General features: G+C 37.4%; 1 protein-coding gene across 1 annotated transcript in view; it reads right to left on the bottom strand.

Moving 5' to 3' along the window:
- The window catches only part of LOC115216809, a 60,968-nt gene that overhangs the window by 2,177 nt on the left and 36,291 nt on the right, over positions 1–22,500 (bottom strand). Inside the window, exons 3-5 of the mRNA XM_029786390.2 lie at positions 8,432–8,526; positions 6,113–6,308; positions 2,384–2,539 (exon numbers count right to left, since the gene is read on the bottom strand). Coding sequence (XP_029642250.1) covers positions 2,384–2,539; positions 6,113–6,308; positions 8,432–8,526 — 447 coding nt within the window. The remainder of the gene's footprint in view (positions 1–2,383; positions 2,540–6,112; positions 6,309–8,431; positions 8,527–22,500) is intronic.

Below are 22,500 nucleotides of genomic sequence, written 5' to 3'. Positions count from 1 at the left end.
GTTTCCACGGAGACTATCACTCAGGCGTAGATGCACACTGCATCGACAACAGATTGCATTCCCAGAATATAGAATGATACCTTTTAGTGAGCACATTGAGAAATGCGCAAAGCAACTACTGCCACAATTTTTAATCTTCCCATTTTACCAATGATCATCACACAAATGACTGAACAGGAACATTCTTCATTGAAAAGTACAAACCCAGACTCAACCATCCGAACATACTCACACAGAGAAATTAACAGGAAAAGGGAAAAAAATTTTTAAGCGATTATCTCCCTACACCGGAAGAATCACTCACTACCTCCCCTTATTTAGAAATCTCCTGGAAATAAAAACACGATAACTCCATGCAATATAAACATAATGTCACAAGAAATTTGAAAAGCTACACGCGAAACCGGTAATTTCTTTAAAAAATTTTAAATTATGTCATTTTAAGGAAAGGAAAAAAAATTTTTTTTCCAATATTCTCCAGACATTTTGACACAAATATATATATTTTTTAACATTTAAGCCTTCTGTCGTTTTTTCACACTTTACCATTTTCTTATATATATATATATATATTATATATATATATATATATTATATATATAAACAGATGTGTGTATTTTCTCTTGTTAATAATTAACATGGAAAAAATAGATACCATTTACCAGGGTAGGCAAAAGCCACACAAGTAAAATGGTTGTAACTCCTTGTTTTTAAAGGTAGAAACTTCGGGTTTACGTGAAATTTTTTGTATAATATATAAAAATAAATAAATGGAGTTTAACACAGATGTTATTCAAATTCTTTTACTTCCGACACATGTTTCGAAGATATCACTGGTATTATTCCAGAGGAATAAAATGGTGTAAAACAATGTAATCTTCTTTTCAGGGAAGTGAAGAAATAAAACTCATCAATAAGACAGTTTAATAGAATATGATGCATATGTATAGTGATTAACTGAACGCTATAAATATTGTTTCAAAAAAACGTTATAGGATATAACATCAGAGGTAGCCTATAGAAAGAGGAGGGATAAAGTAAAGAAAAACTAAATAAATGAGAAGTATATGACTATATGTATATTAAATAAAACCGTATAGACTAGGAAAAATATGTATTTAGTGAATGTGAAATGCAAAAAGAAAATTATTGTTTAAGTTATATATAATGATTGATATCACTTATATGAACTAAAGGTGTGTTTCTGCCAATGTTTACATCGGTATGCATGCTCTATAACCGTGTTTACAAGGGGATTTTTAGAAAAAACAGAATTCCTTGCCTTTGTCATTAGGTATCGAGATTGAGAGAATCAACCATTCTAAATTAAATTGTTTATTGTGGTCTTTTAGATCCCAAATTGATTTACCAAGCCCTGTACTGTTACGTTTATTCCTATCCCTAAATGTAGAGTAATGATTAGAAATTATTTTAGATAACTGGGAAGATATGCTTCCTATATAAAAATATTCTTGATTAAGAGTATTAATTTTACACTGGTATATAGAATTTTTAATTTTAGAGTTACTTGCACATAAACTTGATTCTGTTGTAATTGACTTCAGATACAATAACCTTGTTATTAATATTTCTAGAGGGATGGATGGCATTAGCTAAATTAATGTTAGTATTAGTAAATGTATTAATATTTAAAATGTTGATATGTGAAGAGATAATTTGTAAGAGATTTTTTGTGTTGGAAAAACCAATCTTAACCGTATGTGAGTTGATACCTAGAATTCTTTGGAAAATTTCTAATAATAGCTTTGAAAAACTGCAATGAAAGATTAGATTTAATTTGCCTCCTGTATGGAATAATTATCCAAATGGCTTTTCTATTAGTTATCTTATTTTTAGTGTAATTATTTTTGAAAGACATAAATTTACCTTTAGAATGCAAATAGGGGATTAAATAAGGGTTATCTCCCTTCCTCCATTTTGTTTTGGTGTATTAATTAAAATTGATATTGTTAATTTCTTTACAACTAGATTTCATATCTACATTTGTAAAGTTAGAATAAGATTGAATGGAATCAATGTAGCTAACTTTCTCTGTATAACTTGCTTTAAGTAAGACAGAGTTATAAAATTCGGCCTTATCATTGAAACTTAGACAATCTAAATGAAATATTCTTAACTAAGTTCCTAGTAATTGCCCTAGAATGATTACTGAATTTGCTAATGTACTTAAGATTAGTCGATGGTGGTAGTCTTAATCCATTGCTTTTGGGTACCTTTAACAGAGTTCTTTCTGATGCAAGCATTTGAGTCAAGTCTCTGACTTAAAGATAACTTCTTCTCTTTCCCACATCTAGGAATTGCCAGACAGCCCTTCTTTCATTATTGATTAAGAAATAATAAAGGAATCACAAAAAGGACTGACCTCCAATGATGTTATCACTTTGCGACCCCAATCAGCTTTTCCAACACTGCCAAAAACCATTGATGTAAATCCTCCACAGCTCAGTTGATATTCACTGTGGTATTCTTTACCATCAAGCTCAAATTTAGCTTCCACATTCTGTCTTGAATATCGAATCTGCAAATAGAATTTCATGGTGTAATTAATGTGAAAAAAATATAAAGACATATTTTGGGACAGTGTAGCTAAAAGATATATATATATATATATAGCCATAGATGTAGATGCATGTAAATTGATGCACTGAATGGGTGACGAGATACACACACATAATGTAGATATGAGAACATTGGAATAGGTTTTATTTATCTCAGCAATATTTGGGGTTATGTTGACCCGATCAGTTCCATAGCCAATTCTGGAAACTAATCAAAATAGCCATATCCACAATTCAACTGATATAGATACTCACAACGACCACACCACTTTGTCAAGGGGTCTTGTTTTGCAAGGTTACATGGTGACCCCACTAGTGCTGGTGCCACAAAAATAACACTGACTACATTCTGTAAAGTGGTTGGCATTAGGAAGAGTATCTAGACATAGAAAACCTTGTTAAAACAGAGACAGTGAATGCAGGCCTCTGCCCATCAGATCCTGCTGAACTGTCTAACATATGCCAGCATGGAATATAGAATTAAATAATGATGGTAATGATGATGATGATGATTATGACGATGGTGAGTCAGTCCAGAGCAATGACAGAAGTCAGACAAACAAAAACCAGCTCTATTGTAAAGTTCATCTACCCAGGTACAGAGTTAGATCTAAAGGCTGGCTGACTCAGGCTTCAAATTATCCATGGATGAGATTAATAAGATTATGTATTGGAGTGACTAAAAAAGATAGGAGAAATTTTTAAATGAGGCAGATGCCACAGAGATTGTATACTACATACTGTCATTGGATCTCTGTTAGAATAATCTCACTATGAAAGCTCCTCCTCCTCTTGAACCTGAAGGGATGAGAAAGCAAAGTTGACCTTGGTGAGATTTGAACTTGGAACATTAAGAACCAGAAGAAATACCCCTAAGCATGCATATATATATATATATATATATATATTTAGTGAGATTATTCTAACAGAGATTTGTTTCCTTTTTTGAAAACTGGGACAACAGTCTGGGATAGAAGGTCTTCTGGTATATATCCAGCATCCAGTGAGTTCCGCCACAGATTGGCTAGAGGGGGTGCAAGTTGGTTTTGACACATCTTCAGGACACAAGCAGGGAACCTATCGGGACCTACTGCTGAATTATGCTTCATTTCCTTTATTGCTGCTAAGACATCAGGAGCGCCAAAGGTTATGTCCGATAAAGTGTATTGGGGAGTAACATCACTGATACAGCCCAGATCAGTCATATCAGGATTGCTGAAAACAGAGCAATATTGTTTCTGCAATATCTCTCCCATGGTTTTGGCATTGTCTTGAAGAGTACCATTTTCATCAATCAGAGGGCCAACAGTAGAACCAGTGACTCTGTGTTTTTTTGCAAATGAAAAGAACACTTTGGGATTGAGTTCGATCTTCTCAATGGCCCAGGCCTCTCAGCTCTTCGCTGACTATTGATGATAGACATCATGTTGTTTTGGAGTTTATGTTTTTTAATCTCTAGCGACGAGATGGCAGTCAGGTTGGTGTGTTGCTGCTTGACAGTATTTCAGCTTGTTGATTTTTTGTTAATTCTTTCATTTTCCTGATGAGAGATTTTCTATTTCTAGGATTCGACACTTAGATTTGTTTTGCAGATCTTAATGGGGTGTGTTTTGCACATATGTTCGTAATGGTGTCTACAAATGACTGCCAGGACTTTTTGATGTTAGTGGGTGTGTATGTGTGCGTGAAGGACCAATCGACTTGTGCAAGATCATTATTGATCGCTTCCCAGTTTGATATATGATGATGATATATATCTTCTACACTGGTATAAATATATATATATATATTTCTAATATGTTAAGTGACCACATAGAGGTCACTCATTGGCTCACTGTTGTTCCTGTTTAGCTAAGGTGTATCCAAATCAAGCTTCCCAGTTTGATGATGATGATGATATATATATATATATATATATATATATATAGGCACAGGAGTGGCTGTGTGGTAAGTAGCTTGCTAACCAATCACATGGTTCCAGGTTCAGTCACACTGCATGGCATCTTGGGCAAGTGTCTTCTGCTATAGACCCGGGCCGACCAATGCCTTGTGAGTGGATTTGGTAGATGGAAACTGAAAGAAGCCTGTCGTAACCAGGTGGTGCTATTAAGTTAGACATGGCCTGGGCCAATAATGGCCGAAACCTATCAAAGTATCAAAGTATCAAAGTATATATGTATATATATATATATATATATGTGTGTGTGTGTCTGTGTGTGTCTGTGTTTGTCCCCCTAGCATTGCTTGACAACCGATGCTGGTATGCTTACGTCCCCGTCACTTAGTGGTTCGGCAAAACAGACCAATAGAATAAGTACTGGGCTTACAAAGAATAAGTCCTGGGGTCGATTTGCTCGACTAAAGGTGGTGCTCCAGCATGGCCGCAGTCAAATGACTGAAACAAGTAAAAGAGTAAAAGAGTATATATATATACATATGCATACATATGGAAGCACTCCGTCGGTTACGACGATGAGGGTTCCGGTTGATCCGACCAACGGAACAGGCTGCTCGTGAAATTAACGTGTAAGTGGCTGAGCACTCCACAACACGTGTACCCTGACCGTAGTTCTCGGGGATATTCAGCGTGACACAGGAGTGACAAGGCCGGCCCCTTGAAATACAGGTACAACAGAAAAAGGAAGTAAGAGTGAGAGAAAGTTGTGGTGAAAGAGTACAGCAGGGATCACCACCATCCCCTGCCGGAGCCTCGTGGAGCTTTAGGTGTTTTCGCTCAATAAACACTCACAACTGCCCTAACCACTGGGCCACTGCGCCTCCCATGCATACATATATACATATACATACACACATGCATATATATATATTTCTTTACTACCCACAAGGGTCTAAACATAGAGGGGACAAACAAGGACAGACAAAGGGATTAAGTTGATTACATCACAGTGCATAACTGGTACTTAATTTATTGACCCCGAAAGAATGAAAGGCAAAGTCGACCTCGGTGGAATTTGAACATGCATATATGTTATATATATGTAGATATATATATATATATATATATATAATAATATATATATATATATATATATCGATATATTATATATAATATATATATATCTATATATATGTATATGCATGTGTGTAATATATATATATTATACATATATTACATATATATATTTAATATATTATATATATAATATATATATAATATATATATATATATATATATATATATATATATATGTATATATATATATATATATATATATACACACACACATACACATGCATATTATATACATAAACATACACATATCTCATTTTGTCTGATATGCTAATGATTCTGCCAGCTCACCAACTTTACATATTTCCATCTATCAATCTTCTCTACCTCCTAATCCTGGCAGGGTTGCGGGGATGGAGTCCTCAGGTACCCTGACATAGGGAACTATCAGAAGTAGCAATTTTTACACTTTTTCCTTCACATATTTATGGACAGAATAACTGTGAAGTTAATTTTTTCAAAATATAAAAAAAAAAAAAGCGAAGTTCAGAATACCACTTACTTTGTGCCATTTTTCATCGTTAACATGTATCTTGGGAATGGTCAGTGTTGCATGGCTTTGGCTACATCGAATCGTATAGACGAGGTAACCACGGAGTATTTGAATTGCCATGATTTCTGATTTGTCGTTTCGCCGATTCATATAAAGCAACAGTGCATCCTTAGATGAAGTACGGAACTCAAATTCAATTGTGCCCCTGAATTAAAATAAAAATAAAATAAAAGTTGAATAATTGTCTACATCAGGAGTTCTCAACAATTCTTTTGACTGTGTGGTACATTGCAGGGGAAATGAAAAAAATTACTAGGTATACACAATATGAATATAATAAATATACAGTATTGATTTATAAACGCCATCTGTGAATTATAATTAACATAATTACGCTATTAGTAATCATGGTGTCATGGTTGTTTGACAGAGAATTTCTTCATAGAAATGTGTTAAAAACACAATATATATATATGTCAGTGTGCACACATGACAGAGTGTAAGTGCCCTGAGAGAAATGCTGGATATAAGAAGCATTGGATGTGGTGTGAGAGAGAGGACGTTTGCATTGGTATATGTCATGTAATACGGATGGATGAGGAGAGTGTGTGAAGAAGGTACTCCAAAACAGTTGAAGGAATCCGGGGTAGAGGTAGACCCAGGATGACATGGGATGAGGTGGTCAAGCATGACCTTCGAACGTTGGGTCTCACAGAGGCAATGACAAAAGACCAAGACCTCTGGAGATATGCTGTGACTGTGAAGACCCGACAAATGAAGGGAGTTCATGGCTGTTTCCTGCACCAGCTTCACATAGAAGCCCCAGCCCATCCAAAGTACCTTGGATCGCAGGACAGCCTGCTGTGCTTACCTTGGATCATAGGGCGACCTGCTGTGCTTGAGGAGACCTATTGAGTCAAGTACATCAACATCAAAAAATCAAATAGAAATTGTGATACCTGTGCCAGTGGCACGTAAAAAGCACCATCTGAATGTGGCCGATGCCAGCGCCACCTTGACTAGCCTCCGTGCCAGTGGCACATGAAAAGTGCCAACTGGTCATGGCTGTTGCCAGCCTCCCCTGGCACCTGTGCCGATGGCACGTAAAAAGCACCCACTACACTCACGGTGTGGTTGGCATTAGGAAGGGCTTCAAGCTGTAGAAACATTGCCAGATCAGACTGGAGCCTGGTGCAGCTTCCTGGCTCCCAGACCCGGGTCGAACCATCCAATCTATGCTAGCATGGAAAATGGACGTTAAACGACGACGACGACGATGATGATGATGATGAGGCTATAATGGAAGACACTTGCCCAAGGTGCCATGCAGTGGGATTGAACCCAGAATCATGTGGTTGGTAAGCAAGCTACTTACCACACAGCTACTCCTACGCCTCATAACTTTTTAGGAATCCTTACGATTATGAAAAAAAATGTTATTTTCATTTTTCGAATTGGTAAAAGAAATTTTGTTTTTTTAATTTTACAAATCTTTTTCTTTAAAACCAGAGTTTAAAATAGGGACAGTTAAAATATTTTGCTAAAATCCCATTAATAGACCCTTAAATGTGTTTATAGGGAGAAAGATTTTGAAAAATGTCAACATAACTAGGCACAGGAGTGGCTGTGTGGTAAGTAGCTTGCTTACCAACCACATGGTTCCGGGTTCAGTCCCACTGCGTGGCATCTTGGGCAAGTGTCTTCTGCTATAGCCCCGGGCCGACCAATGCCTTGTGAGTGGATTTGGTAGACGGAAACTGAAAGAAGCCCGTCGTATATATGTATATATGTATGTGTTTGTCCCCCTAGCATTGCTTGACAACCGATGCTGGTGTGTTTACGTCCCCGTCACTTAGCGGTTCGGCAAAAAGAGACCGATAGAATAAGTACTAGGCTTACAAAGAATAAGTCATGGGGTCGATTTGCTCGACTAAAGGTGGTGCTCCAGCATGGCCGCAGTCAAATGACTGAAACAAGTAAAGAGATTATATCAGAGTGACAAAGAAAGGAGAGCATCAGGTGGTCAAGAGATATGCTAAAAATAACAGCTAAATTTCTCTTAAATCATGCACAAAACATTTTTTTGTTTATTTTTTGAAGAATTGTATGAATTCCCACATATTCGCAAAATTTTTCTGAAAATTCTCAAAAAATGAAAATGCTGGTTATATTTTGTCAAATGGTGATAGCTCTAAAAAGACAAAAATAAAATAAAAACTTTATAGTATTTTCTTTTCTCAATTTTAACTGATCTAAAAGGTATTCAAGATGACATATTTAATTAGAAAGCATTTCAGATAAATCAAAATGGAACACGTGAGTACTTACTGTTCATAAAATTCATTTTTAAAATCAATTTCAAACAAACTGCCAGCTACAGGTTCTATTTTGACACCACTCCAACCAAAAGCATCAATGTTTGACTATAAAAAGAGAAAACATTAGAAATATTTTAATAAAAACTATCTTTTATATGAAATCACTGAGACTGACTAATGAGTAAAGGATGTGATAATAACAACAACAACAACAACAACAACAACAACAACAATAATAATAATAATAATAATAATAATAATAATAATAATAATAAGAAGAAGAAGAAGAAGAAGAAGAAGAAGAAGAAGAAGAAGAAGAAAAGGTCACAGAAAACGAGAAAGCAACCATACTCTGGGATATGCCGATACACACAGATAGAGAAATTAAGGCAAACAGACCAGATATAGTTGTCAGAGACCATGAAGAAAAAAAATGCTTTCTAATTGATGTATCAGTACCGGCAGATGACAACGTGTCTCTAAAAGAAATGGAGAAACTCTCAAAATACAAAGACCTGGAAATAGAGGTAACCAGAATGTGGAATCTGAAAACAGAAACAATTCCTATCATAGTAGATGCATTAGGCATGATAAAAAAATATTCAGACAAATACATAACAAAAACACCGGGACTTACAAACACATATAACATACAGAAAATTGCACTACTAGGCACTGCACACATCCTACGCAGAACACTTTCCATACAATAACCATCAGAGCATCACAACAAATTACAGCACATACCCAAGGTGCACAGAGCTGCGCTCGGTAGTGAAGTGAAAGCACGATATATAAAATATAATACTTAATAATAATAATAATAATATAATAATAATAATAATAATAATAAGAAGAAGAAGAAGAAGAAGAAGAAGAAGAAGAAAAGGTCACAGAAAACGAGAAAGCAACCATACTCTGGGATATGCCGATACACACAGATAGAGAAATTAAGGCAAACAGACCAGATATAGTTGTCAGAGACCATGAAGAAAAAAAATGCTTTCTAATTGATGTATCAGTACCGGCAGATGACAACGTGTCTCTAAAAGAAATGGAGAAACTCTCAAAATACAAAGACCTGGAAATAGAGGTAACCAGAATGTGGAATCTGAAAACAGAAACAATTCCTATCATAGTAGATGCATTAGGCATGATAAAAAAATATTCAGACAAATACATAACAAAAACACCGGGACTTACAAACACATATAACATACAGAAAATTGCACTACTAGGCACTGCACACATCCTACGCAGAACACTTTCCATACAATAACCATCAGAGCATCACAACAAATTACAGCACATACCCAAGGTGCACAGAGCTGCGCTCGGTAGTGAAGTGAAAGCACGATATATAAAATATAATACTTAATAATAATAATAATAATAATAATAATAATTATGATAATAATAATAATAATTATAATAATTATAATCCTTTCTACTACTATAGGCACAAGGCCTGAAATTTTTTGGGAAGAGACCAATTGATTACATCAACCCCAGTGTTTCACTGGTACTTAATTTATCGACCCTGAAAAATATGAAAGGCAAATTTGACTTCCATGGAATTTGAACTCGGAATGTAAAGACAGATGAAATACTGCTAAGCATTTTGCCCAGCATGCTTACGCTTCTGGCAAATGATCATAATAATGATTTCAAATTTTGGCACAAGGCCAGCAATTTGAGGGAGGGGCTAAGTTGATTACATTGACCCCAGTGTTTAACTGGTACATATTTCATCAACCTCTGAAAGGTGAAAGGCAAAGTCGACCCTGCAACATTGAACCTCAAATAATGATAATAATAATGTTTGTCCATCATTGTCAACGTTGACCAGGACATGACATGGGAGAAGAAGATGGGTCACAGTGCATCTGGCTGTGACCAATAAGACCAATGCCTGCTTGAAAGGTTCTGCTGCAGGTTGGGCATGAGTGGCCTGCTGAGAACAAAGGCAAGGAATTGGTCCTGGCCCTGCATAGCTCATCTTTTCTTATCCTATCCTCTTTGCAGGAGGTGCACCTCTGTCAGTGCAGCTACACCAGGCTGGGTAGTCCTGTGCCTATACTTCCCAGGTGTTGGTATACACTAAGAGACAATGCAGGCAGACTATTTGCATTGGACAAAACACATCACTAAAATTGCCAAGAAGGCTGAGGGTGTCTTGGCATCACTGACCAAGTCCTTTGTGAGCCGCTCTCCAGCTATCTATCTGCGGCTTTATATAGCTATGGTATGACCTCACCTGGAATTTGCATCTCCAGTCTGGAACCCCTATCTTGCCCAGGATATTAATCGTCTGGAAGCCGTTCAGCGACATGCAGCCAAGAGAATACCCACCATCAGGCATTTGCCATATTCTGGACGCCTTACTTCCCTGGGCATGGATACATTGAAGCTTCGACGTCTGGCAGCTGACTTGGCAGACACCCATAAAATTATTAACCATCTTACAAACAAAAACTCTGAGCACCTTTTCAAACTCCACCTGTCTAACACCAGTGGACATGTTTACAAAGTCAGAAAACAGCACAGCTCCCATGACTTTCGGAAACATTTTTTCACGCTAAGTGTTGCTGAAGCATGGAAAAAACTGCCGGCATCAGTTGTTAGTTGTCGGAGCACTGCATCCTTCAAAACTTCCATGCTTCCTGAGATTTGCCAACACTACACCTGGTTTTCTCCCCTCCATACACACAAGCAAGCAGGTATCTGACTCATACACTGTTCACTTCCCAGACATTTGTACATTACCGCACATGCTTTATATGCACTTTTGACAAGTTGTGGTGCATCTGAGCACTGTATGCAATTATTTCATTATTATTATTATCTGGAAATCACATTTAGTTCTGAAACATGTTGAACAAGAAATGGACATTTTTTCCTTTCTTTCAATGCAGGGATCTCACACTTCAAATTGTAAAGTTTTAATAATCCTCTTCCAATTTGGGTGCATCGAAGCACTACTAATGATAAATCCTTTACTTATGAGATTAACAACAAGGGTGCCGCTACATAATGGCTCAACCTGCCAGAAATAGCCAAAGTTTCTCCTATATTCTACCATCCAAAACGAGGCTGGACATTTTAAGAATTGTAGTTCTAGAAAAACTATATTTGGAAATAAAACTGAATGCCTATGGCTTGAAAATCTCATTAGGCATTGATCAGCTTGATTTGGATACACCTTAGCTAAACAGAAACAACAGTGAGCCAATGAGCGACCTCTATGTGGTCACTTAACATATTAGAAATATATATATATATATTTATACCAGTGTGGAAGATATCATCCACTTCATCAGCAGTTGTCCCAAAATGTCTATGAAATGCCTTTTAATAAGTCCCATATCTAACGAAAATAATAGAATACAAATCATATGTGTTTTTAAAAGGTTATGTTGTAAATAACCACAGTGAACCAGCATTCGATACATTTAAATCTAGATATACACAACATATGCATTCCGTTTTATTACAGATACAGATGCATAAAATGAACATGTCACTATCTGGGTTGTTTAAATTTGATGCAGAATAACATTGATGCAGCCATAATCTGGTCTTCGATAGAAGCTGTTCTCACCATCTCCAAAATGTTCTCACCATCTCCAAAATGTTCCCAACATCTCCAAAATGTGGCTCTTATGAATTACAAAGCACAACATCATAACATTATCGTTTTATTTTCTCAGCAAAATGTCAGAAATAGGATTTAAGTGAAGACATGAGGGCCAATTCTTGTTAGGAGTAACAGAATGAAAAAAAACCTCAGCACCCAAGGAAACTAGAGAGGGCTTGCCCAAAATGTCAGAACTCACAGTTTCTCATGGCACATAATATTTGTGCTTCCATAAGGTGGCAAGTTGGCAGAATCGTTAGCACACCAAACAAAATACTTAGCAGCATTTCAACTGTCTATATGTTCTGAGTTCAATTTCCGCTGAGGTTGACTTTGCCTTTCATCCCTTCAGTGTAAATAAAATAAGTACCAGTTGAGCACTGGGGGTGTATAATTGCTGAAATGGCTGGCCTTGTGCCAAAATTTGAAACCAATATTTCTGATTAGATGTCTAAATATCTGAAATGACATTTTGATAACAAAATTATAATTTTTCCAGCTATTAATCCCATTCTTATGAATGAAAAATGCTAAAGCTTTTTGTTTAGAAGTTTAAGGTTCATAAATTGAAATCAAATCTGGTAAAATGAATAAGACACCTGAAGCCAATCAGGGATCAAACTACATACAACATAGTATATATTCTCTTCTTTCAGTCAATTGACTGTGGCCATACTGGAGCACTGCCTTTAGTCAAACAAATCACCCCACCCCCACCCCCAGGACTTATTCTTTGTAAGCTTAGTACTTATTCTATCAGTCTCTTCTGCTGAACCGCTAAGTTACAGGAATGTAAGCATATCAACATCAGTTCTTAAACAATGATAGAAGCATAGAAGAAGCTTGCCCAAGGTGCCATGCAGTGGGACTGAACCTGGAACCACATTGTTGGTAAGCAAGCTTCTTACCACACAGCCACTCCTGCCCCTATGCATAAATATTGAAAAGAAAAGTTTCCTCTCTTAATACGAGGCTAGTAGACTAAAGAAATTATAATATTGATTTATCTTATTTTAACGAATTTAATAGTAGCAATGAATTGTTAGCTACCTCAAACTGCATGATTGTTACAAGTGATCTAATTACTGATAATGCAAGACAATCAAGTAATTATAGAGAAACTTGGAATGGTGAAAGTAGGAAATTATAGTTTCCAGCAAAGAAATAAATTCTAACAATTTTTTTTTTTTTGACTTTTCACTTCCTCTTTCATTTATATGCTCCAACACACACACACACACACACACGCACGCGCACACACACACACACACACACACACACCACACACACACACACTTATACACTCATGGATGCACAAGTGTGTGTCTCTACAGGTACATGAACATTAACACAGGTGTAAGCCGTAACAATTTCATGCAGGTGAAATAAATGATCAAACTTGAACTGTCTGTAGGTTTTGCTTTCCTATTGGTGATCAATATATTCACCATTAGTGATAGAGTTATTGATTTCAGATGAGGCAGAAATTAGAGTTGTGATATTCAGATTTTTTCCGGTTTCATTAAGGAAATAACTGATGCAAAACGGCTTCAATTGTACAATGTTGTTTGTTCCTTCTCGAGCCTTGATTGGCTCATAAGGGCCAGTTTCCCGGTTTCCTTGGCGTATAGGTTCCCCACCTGGATGGGACGCCGGTCCGTCGCAGGTGAGCTGCAAGATGCAGGAGAAAAGAGTGAGAGAAAGTTGCGGCAAAAGATTCAGCAGAAGTTCGCCATTACCTTCTGCTGGAGCCGCGTGGAGCTTAGGTGTTTCGCTCATAAACACACACATCGCCCAGTCTGAGATTCGAACCCGCGATCCCTCAACCATGAATCCGCTGCTCTAACCACTAGGCCACATGCCTCCACAATTGTACAATAGTATAGCATATACTGTAATCTCTCTCTCTCTCACACAGAGAGAGAGAGAGAGAGAGAAAGAAAGCGACAGAGAGAGAGAAAGAGCTAGAGCCAGAATTTTATATATTTCCCTTGTTAAACATTATGACACACCTTTTCCTTTAAACTGTATTATAAACTCAATCAATAAACAAGAAATAAAGGTTCTTATTCAATTCATCTCACCTTCCTTCTTTTCTTTTTAATTATTCTTCTAAGGAAGGAAATCCTTTACAGGTGTGGGCACACACCTACGAAGCTAGCATCTGAACATGATCACAGTCCATTGACTAATTCCACAAAAGGAGTTCTAAGCATAGCAGACTGTAGTAATCTGAGGTTGGTAGAATATTAGACTATTTGAAAAAATAACTGTGAACACAAGTTACACTCTTATATGCTTCGAGTTCAAATCCCACCAAAGTCAATTTCAATTTTCTTTTTTCTGTGGTCAACAAAATCAATATTACTCAAGTATTGGGTTGATTACTCTCTTTTACTCCTTTTACTCTTTTACTTGTTTCAGGTATTTGACTGCGGCCATGCTGGAGCACCGCCTTTACTCAAGAAAATCGACCCCGAGACTTATTCTTTGTAAGCCTGGTACTTATTCTATCGGTTTCTTTTGCCAAACCGCTAAGTTACGGGGATGTAAACACACCAGCATTGGTTGTCAAGTGATTTTAGGGGGGACAAACACAGACATAAACATATACACACACATACATATATATATATATATATACATACATACATGCGACGGGCTTCTTTCAGTTTCTGTCTACCAAATTCACTCACAAGGCTTTGGTCGGCCCAAGGCTATAGTAGAAGACACTTGCCCAAGGTGCCACACAGTGGGACTGAACCCGGAACCATGTTGTTAGTAAGCAAGCTACTTACCACAAAGCCACTCCTGCGCCTATTTCTATAAAGGATACTCAATGTGACTGGTAATATATAATAGAGGCCTAAGACTGTATAGTAAAGAAATGAATATAAGTTGACAGACAAGTTCGTGAGATTAATACTACAGAATGCTTCACAATAAAATGCAAAATTTTGTTACATTAATGAATGCGCTCCAACCTTTGACCCACAAACTTGCTGTCTCCTCTCTCTCTCTGTTTTCTGTTGTTACTATTATGGCCTCTGTTCCTCAGAACTGGAGGGCATCATACTTCCACCATTCAAGCAACCCTGATCCACTTGTTTTTCCTCCTCCTCGTCTCACATGGTGCATTGAACCCTGTCCCCCTTTGGTCCCCTATTAACCATTGTGCTCATTCTTTGCCTATAGAATCTTTTCCCTGTTTGTGTTTTTTCTTCAACAGTTTAAACAGAATAATAATGGTTTCAGATTTAGGTGCAAAGCCAATAGTTTTGAGGGAGGTTTATAAATTGATGCCATCAATCTCAGTATGTGATTGGTACTTTATTTCATCAACCCCTAGGGAATGAAAAGCAAAGTTGACCCTGATAGTATAAGAATGTAATGAGCCAGAACAAATTGCTTATTACAATTCTACAAGCCATCTGCCCAAAATGGAACAATAATCCTTTCTATTGTAGGCACAAGGTCTGAAATTTGGGGGAGGGGGAGAGTCGATTACATCGACCCCCAGTACTCAACTGGTACTTAATTTATCGACCCTGAAGGGATGAAAGGTGAAGTCAACCTGGGTGCAATTTGAACTCAGAACATAGCGATGGGCATAATACCACTAAGCATTTTATCCAGCATGCTAACAATCCTGCCAGCTTACCACCTGCCTAAATGGAACAATAATGGCAACAAACTGATCTTGGAGAGCCTGGAGAGGTTTTGGTCAATATTCTTTCCTCCAGAGTCAAGAAGTTTAAAAAAAAAAAAAACTACACCCCCCACCCCTCAGTCAGTAAGGGTTGAATAAAGCTGCACTTTTAGCAGTTTTTGAATTTGCTAAAACTCTTTTAAACACTTTTATATAGTGAACCTCTATTTTTGGTGTTATTTATTTGACTCCAGGTCTGCTCTGACCAAGCGTGTTTATGATCAAGAGCAATTACATTTGTGAGCATCCGGCCTTTCTTTTCCAGGTATAATGTGTTCAGGACTACATTGTTCAATGTGTTCTTGATACTTTAGGACTTTAGAGTTTGGTATGAGAGAGAAACAAACAAAAAACAGATGAATTCATTAAATGTTCACTTCTTTTTATCATTAAACTAGTAGTATCACCCGGCGTTGCTCGGGTTTGTTTCGACCCTTTAGAATTGGAATTTTTGAAAAGTAAAAATTTTACATTATGTAGCTTGTTATTCTCTTTAAGTGAACATTTTCCTGGTTGAAATACACCGAAAAATGGCGACACAGCAGTCAAAAAATCGTAAAAAATTGGGATTTTCATAGAAAAAAGAGGACCATTTTGATGTAAATAATTTTTGGTGTTAACATGGTCCTATTTGAAATTTTTCTTCTACGGAATGAAGAGCAAGTCTTCTTCTACCATACTCTCGATTTTGGGCAACTTGCGCCGCAGGGTCTCGGAAGAGATAGTGTTAGTTGAAGGCTACCAAACCTGCCACACACAGACAACTTCAGAGAGATTCACTGTAAAATACTTGGTTAATATGCAGTTTAGGGGTTTAAATTGACTGGAAATGACGACAGTTACATCTCATAATTTCATATAGGGAACTGGTGAAATCCCTAATTTTATAAACAGAACACCTTTATTACACCATGCCAACAGGAACCTACTTGTATAGTATTAGAGCAACAATTCAAAATGTAACCTCTGGATATTCGATCAGAAACCAGGGTGAACCACCATAGTTTCACGTGATTGGTCTATTAATCAACTAATCAGCATGAGGCTGTGATGTGGTATGGTTTTCTTGAATGTTCTAGAATTTAGCTTCTGATTCCCTTTAACAATCGTTTGATGCTTAGAGTGCAGATGGCCAATGCACCTCTGTTATCGCAGAGATTTGAGCAGTCGACTTCATATATTTTGGGATCAAATGCATTTTATCACAGAAATAGCTTTCTATAATTTCAGAGCAGTTTGTCTCATCTCAGTTGGCAATATTTATATTCTTCATTGGAAATAGCCAACACCAAATATCTTTGTGTCCAGCAACAAATATTCAGTTAAATGCTTGTAGGTTTTACTTCAGTTGTCATTCATGCAGCCAACAAAATCGATCATTTCCCTCCACTACTTAAGCAACAAACAACCAATGACGGTATCTTGTAATGATATCTTAGCGGTTGGGATGCTGTTTCAATGTACTATACCCGGCAATGAAAACCATTCAGAAGGAAATTTAAGCATGGTAGCCAACACAGTTTCACTTGAGCAATGCAACAATCCTGCACAACTATTGAACTCTACAGAAAGAATTACTGTAAATCCTCGAGTATAATCCGCATTTTTCCACCAAAATTTAAAGGTCAACATCCCCAGTGCGTACTATACACGAGGTTAAAAATGAAAAATAATCTCTAAGCAATGTCCGAGTCTCTATTTGCTGTCTGGCAATGTTTATTCAGATACATTTTGTGATGTCAGGTGCGAAAATACCTTAAGCTAAGCCTGAAAGCAATGAATTCATAAAAGAATCATCCATAACTTGCAGTAAGCAACATTTATTAAACGTTATTACTGTTATTTCTTTATTTTCTGCAAACAAAAGGCACAAAAAAGCTACACGTTTGCATTATGTTATATATACAATCATAATAAAGGACGTTATTGTATGTATTTTTACAAACCAAGGACGTTATATAGACCTCCTTGACTCAAGTTAGAGAAGGGGTGCGTATTATACACAAGGTTTAGGTTTTTCAGAAGTACAGCCCCCTAAAAATCCCCTGCGTATTATACTCAAGGGCGGACTATACTCAAGGATTTACGGTACAGAAAAGAGGTACGATCGCTCTCATTGGTTCATATTTTATATGTTTATATGTTTGATAGATTGTTTACTTGAAATTATCAGATTTCACAGTCATCATTTGCTGCCAATTTGCTTTCATTTTTTTGTAGTTAACTAAATGTTAACTACATAATTTTCTCTGGGATTCTTTTTGAAGTTGTGCATTTTTTTTATCCTCCAGTTTTAAAACCACTGAACAAAAGAAGAATCATACCTTTGTACAATTACATACAGAGCTCTTGATATAATTAAATATATTGGTCAAAGATCTTTCAACACTACTTTACAGCCATGCCCTTCGTCTGCACATGTATATATATATATATATATATATATATATATATATATATATATATATATATATATATATATATATATATATATATATATATATATATATGTGACTTTATGACGTAAAAAAAAGAGACAGAGAAAGAAAAAGTTGGAAATATTTTTTTCTTATTGAGTTTTAGAAAAAGCGAGTGAATGTATGAAAGCTGGCGATTTTTCAAGCAGGTTAGGAATAGTCTAGGAACTCCAATACGAGCGATACATATTTAAAAATTAACAGTTCAGACTGTTTGGGAAATGTGGTGATGATAGGTCGGCTGTTATAAATTGAGGGTGGAGACATGCATAACAATAATTAACTTTTCTTAATACCAAAGTAACCGTTACTTGCATGATCTCTCCTTCCCCCTCTGTGTGTGTGTGTGTGTGTGTATTATGTGTATATGTATATATATATATATATGTATATATATATATATATATATATATATATATATATATATATGTGTGTGTGTGTGTGTGTGTGTGGTGTGTGTGTGTGTGTGTGTGTGTGTGTGTGTATGCGTGCGTGTATATATATATATATATATATATATACATACATGCATATATACAATATAAATATATACACATATATATAAAGAGAGAGAGACAGAGATATATGCACATACGTATACATACATGCATGCATATATGTACAGAGACACACACACACATACACATATATGCATACACATATATACATACACACACACACATGCACACACACTCATATATATATACACACATGCATGTGTGTGTGTGTGTGTGTATGTGTGTGTGTGTGTGTATCATCCTCATTTAACGTTTGTTTTCCATGCTGGCATGGGTTGGATGGTTTGATAGGAGCTCGTAAACCAGAGAACTGTCCAGACTCCAACTGTCCGTTTTGGCATCGATGCCCTTCCTAATACCAACCACTTTATAGAGTATAATGGGTACTTTTTACATACCAATGGCATTAGTGCATTCACATAGCACCAGGGCGAGTGCATTTTACATGACACCAGTGCAACGGCACAAGTACATTTAATGTGACGCCAGCACGTGTAAAGGACATGTCTGTCTGTATGGGTGGTTGCGATTTTACTTTGCTTGACGTGTAATCGCTACAACTCCCAGTTCCTTGTCATTTCCTCAGAAGGGCTCAGCGTCTGAAGATGTTTTCTCATCACTTTGCCCCACATCTTCCTGGGTCTACACCTTCCACATGGCCTAGTGGTTAGAGCAGCGGACTCACGGTCGAGGGATCGTGGGTTCGAATCTCGGATCGGGTAATGTGTGTGTTTATGAGCGAAACTCCTGAGCTCCACGCGGCTCCGGCAGAAGGTAATAGCGAACTTCTGCTGACTCTTTCTCTCACTCTTTCCTCCTGCATCTTGCAGCTGACCTGCGACGGACCGGCGTCCCATCCATGTGGGGAACCTATACGCCAAGGAAACTGGGAAACCGGCCCTTATGAGCTAGGCATGGCTTGAGAAGGAACAAAAAACAAAAACCTCCCACAGGCTCCCTCCACAATTAGGGACTGACACTTCTTCAAGTAGCTGTCCTCACCCACATGCATCACATGGCCATACAAGTACAGTCCTTTCTCCTGCACAAAACATCCGATGCCTTTCACGCCCAGTTTTCCTCTTAAATCATTTACACGTGTCTGTGCACATTGACAACGACCCATTCAGTGGAGCCTGTTGGCTTAATTTCTTTCAAGCCTTCGCATATCCTCTATAGTCATAGCTCATGTTTTACTGCCATGTAGCATAGCTGTATACAGGAATCATACAATCTGCTTTTCACTCTGAGGGAGAGGCCAATAGTCAACAACAAAGGTAGTAACTCACTGAACTTAGCCCAGCCTGTTCTTACTCGAGCAACGATGCTTTCAGAACTTCCTTCTCCACTTCTTACTTGGTCACCTAGTTAACAATATATCTAAAAGAAATCATGACGAAATATGATTTATAAAACAGAACTGAACCATATGTCCCTTTGCATCCTAGAATAACCATTAAGGACCATAAAACACAAATCAAAAGGACGAACACAGCGAATATATTAGATAGGCGCTCAGAGTAAGTTTAAGATGGAAAAAAATACGTGTCTTATTATTTGCCAATGGAGCACCGGCAATCGATTTAATCGATGTAGCCCCGCCCCCACAATATTTTTCAACCCTTGTCCTTGTAATAGACAGTTATTATCATTATCATCATTATTATTTCGTTTATGGTTTGAAGGCGTGATGCAACACATGTTGGCTTTTGTAACTGTTTCACAAACAAGGATCGTCGGAGCTACGTTTTACTCCGGTACGTTTACTTCAATACTTGAGGTAGACAGAAATACTTTCCCTCAAAATTTGTTGCGTTTACAATAATTTTCAGCATTGCTCCCGTTACTACGAAAGTGTGTGGTTTAGTGGTCAGGGTGTTGCATTCTCTATCGTAGAATTTTGTTTTCGATTCCCGGTCCAGGCAGTACATGGTGTCCTTGTGCAAAAGCACTTCATTTCACGCTGCTTCCGTCCACTCAGGTGTAAAAATGACTTCTAGCAATAGCTGGGAAGTTAATCCCGTGAGGGACTGGCATCTTATCCCAGTGGGATGTATTGTAATATCAGTCATGGAAATTGGGCTAAGATCCGGCCTTAGGAGTCACGGAGCTTATGACAGACCAAAGTCTAAGTCTTCCTTTATTACTAGTGCAGTAAGAACTTGTAACAAGAAAGGGAGAGGCAAGAATACGCCCCTTTAAAAGACAACTGCTTAATATTCATAGGGCACAAGAAACGAATTAAGGAAGCAGATAACTCTCTCTCTCTCTCTCTCTCTCTCTCTCTTTTACTCTTTTACTTGTTTCAGTCATTTGACTGCGGCCATGCTGGAGCACCGCCTTTAGTCGAGCAAATCGACCCCAGGACTTATTCTTTGTAAGCCCAGTACTTATTCTATCGCTAAGTGACGGCGACGTAAACACACCAGCATCGGTTGTCAAGCAATGCTAGGAGGACAAACACAGACACACAAACACACACACACATACATATATACGACGGGCTTCTTTCAGTTTCCGTCTACCAAATCCACTCACAAGGCTTTGGTCGGCCCGAGGCTATAGTAGAAGACACTTGCCCAAGATGCCGCGCAGTGAGACTGAATCCGGAACCATGTGGTTGGTAAGCAAGCTACTTACCACACAGCCATTCCTGCGCCTAAACAGAATTTTCTTAAAAAAGAATTTTGAAAAAGATAAGCAGAAAGAAAAAAAATTTACCATGAAGTAAACTGTTATACTCGTAAATACAAATAGTCAATTTGATATTCGAAAACGTAAATGTCTTTCTCCTAAATCAAGCAGAAAGCAACAATAAACACGATGCATCTACGCACATACACTTGATGTCAAACGGAAGAAAATGCATAAAAAAAACAGAACGCAGTATTGGCTTCACCCACACTCTACCACATAGTAGAACCGATTGGCCGAGAAGAAACCTGCTTTACAGATATTTGTAATTAAGAAGAGCGATTATCTTCTGGAGTTCTTTATTCAAGAACAAAGAAAACTTAAGGTTACATATCTACGCATCACAAAACAACGCTGCAGGTTTCTTTACGTTAACAACAATAACATCAACAACAACATCAACAATCCTTTCTACTATTGGCACAAGGCTTGAAATTTTGGGGGAGGGGAATAATCAATTACATGGAAACCGAAAGGATGAAAGGGAAAGTCGACCTCAGTGGAATTTGGACTCAGAACGTAGCGACGGGAGAAATACCTATTTCTTTACTACCCACAAGGGGCTAAACAAAGATGGGGACAAAAAGGACAGACAGACGGATTAAGTCGATTATATCGACCCCTGTGCGTAACTGGTACTTAATTTATCGACCCCGAAAGGATGAAAGGCAAAGTCGACCTCGGCGGAATTTGAACTCAGAACCTAACGGCAGACGAAACACAGCTAAGCATTTCGCCCGGCGTGCAAACGTTTCTGCTAGCCCGCCGCTTTAATAATAATAATCCTTTCTACTAAAGGCACAAGGCCTGAAGTTTGGGGGAGGGGATTATCGATTACATCGACCCCAGTGTTCAAATGGTATTTATTTTATCGACCCCGAAAGGATGAAAGGCAAAGTCGACCTCAGCGGAATTTGAACTCAGAGCGTAGAGCATTTCGCCCGGCGTGCTAACGATTCTGCCAGCTAGCCTTAATAATAATAATAATAATAATAATAATAATAATAATAATAATAATAATAAAGACTCCAATAAGATGTACAC

Source organism: Octopus sinensis, linkage group LG10 (genome assembly GCF_006345805.1).
Source record: "Octopus sinensis linkage group LG10, ASM634580v1, whole genome shotgun sequence".
NCBI classification, from domain to species: Eukaryota; Metazoa; Mollusca; class Cephalopoda; order Octopoda; family Octopodidae; genus Octopus; species Octopus sinensis.
Note: the sequence above shows the minus strand (reverse complement) of the source record. Positions and strands in the feature narration are given on the sequence as shown.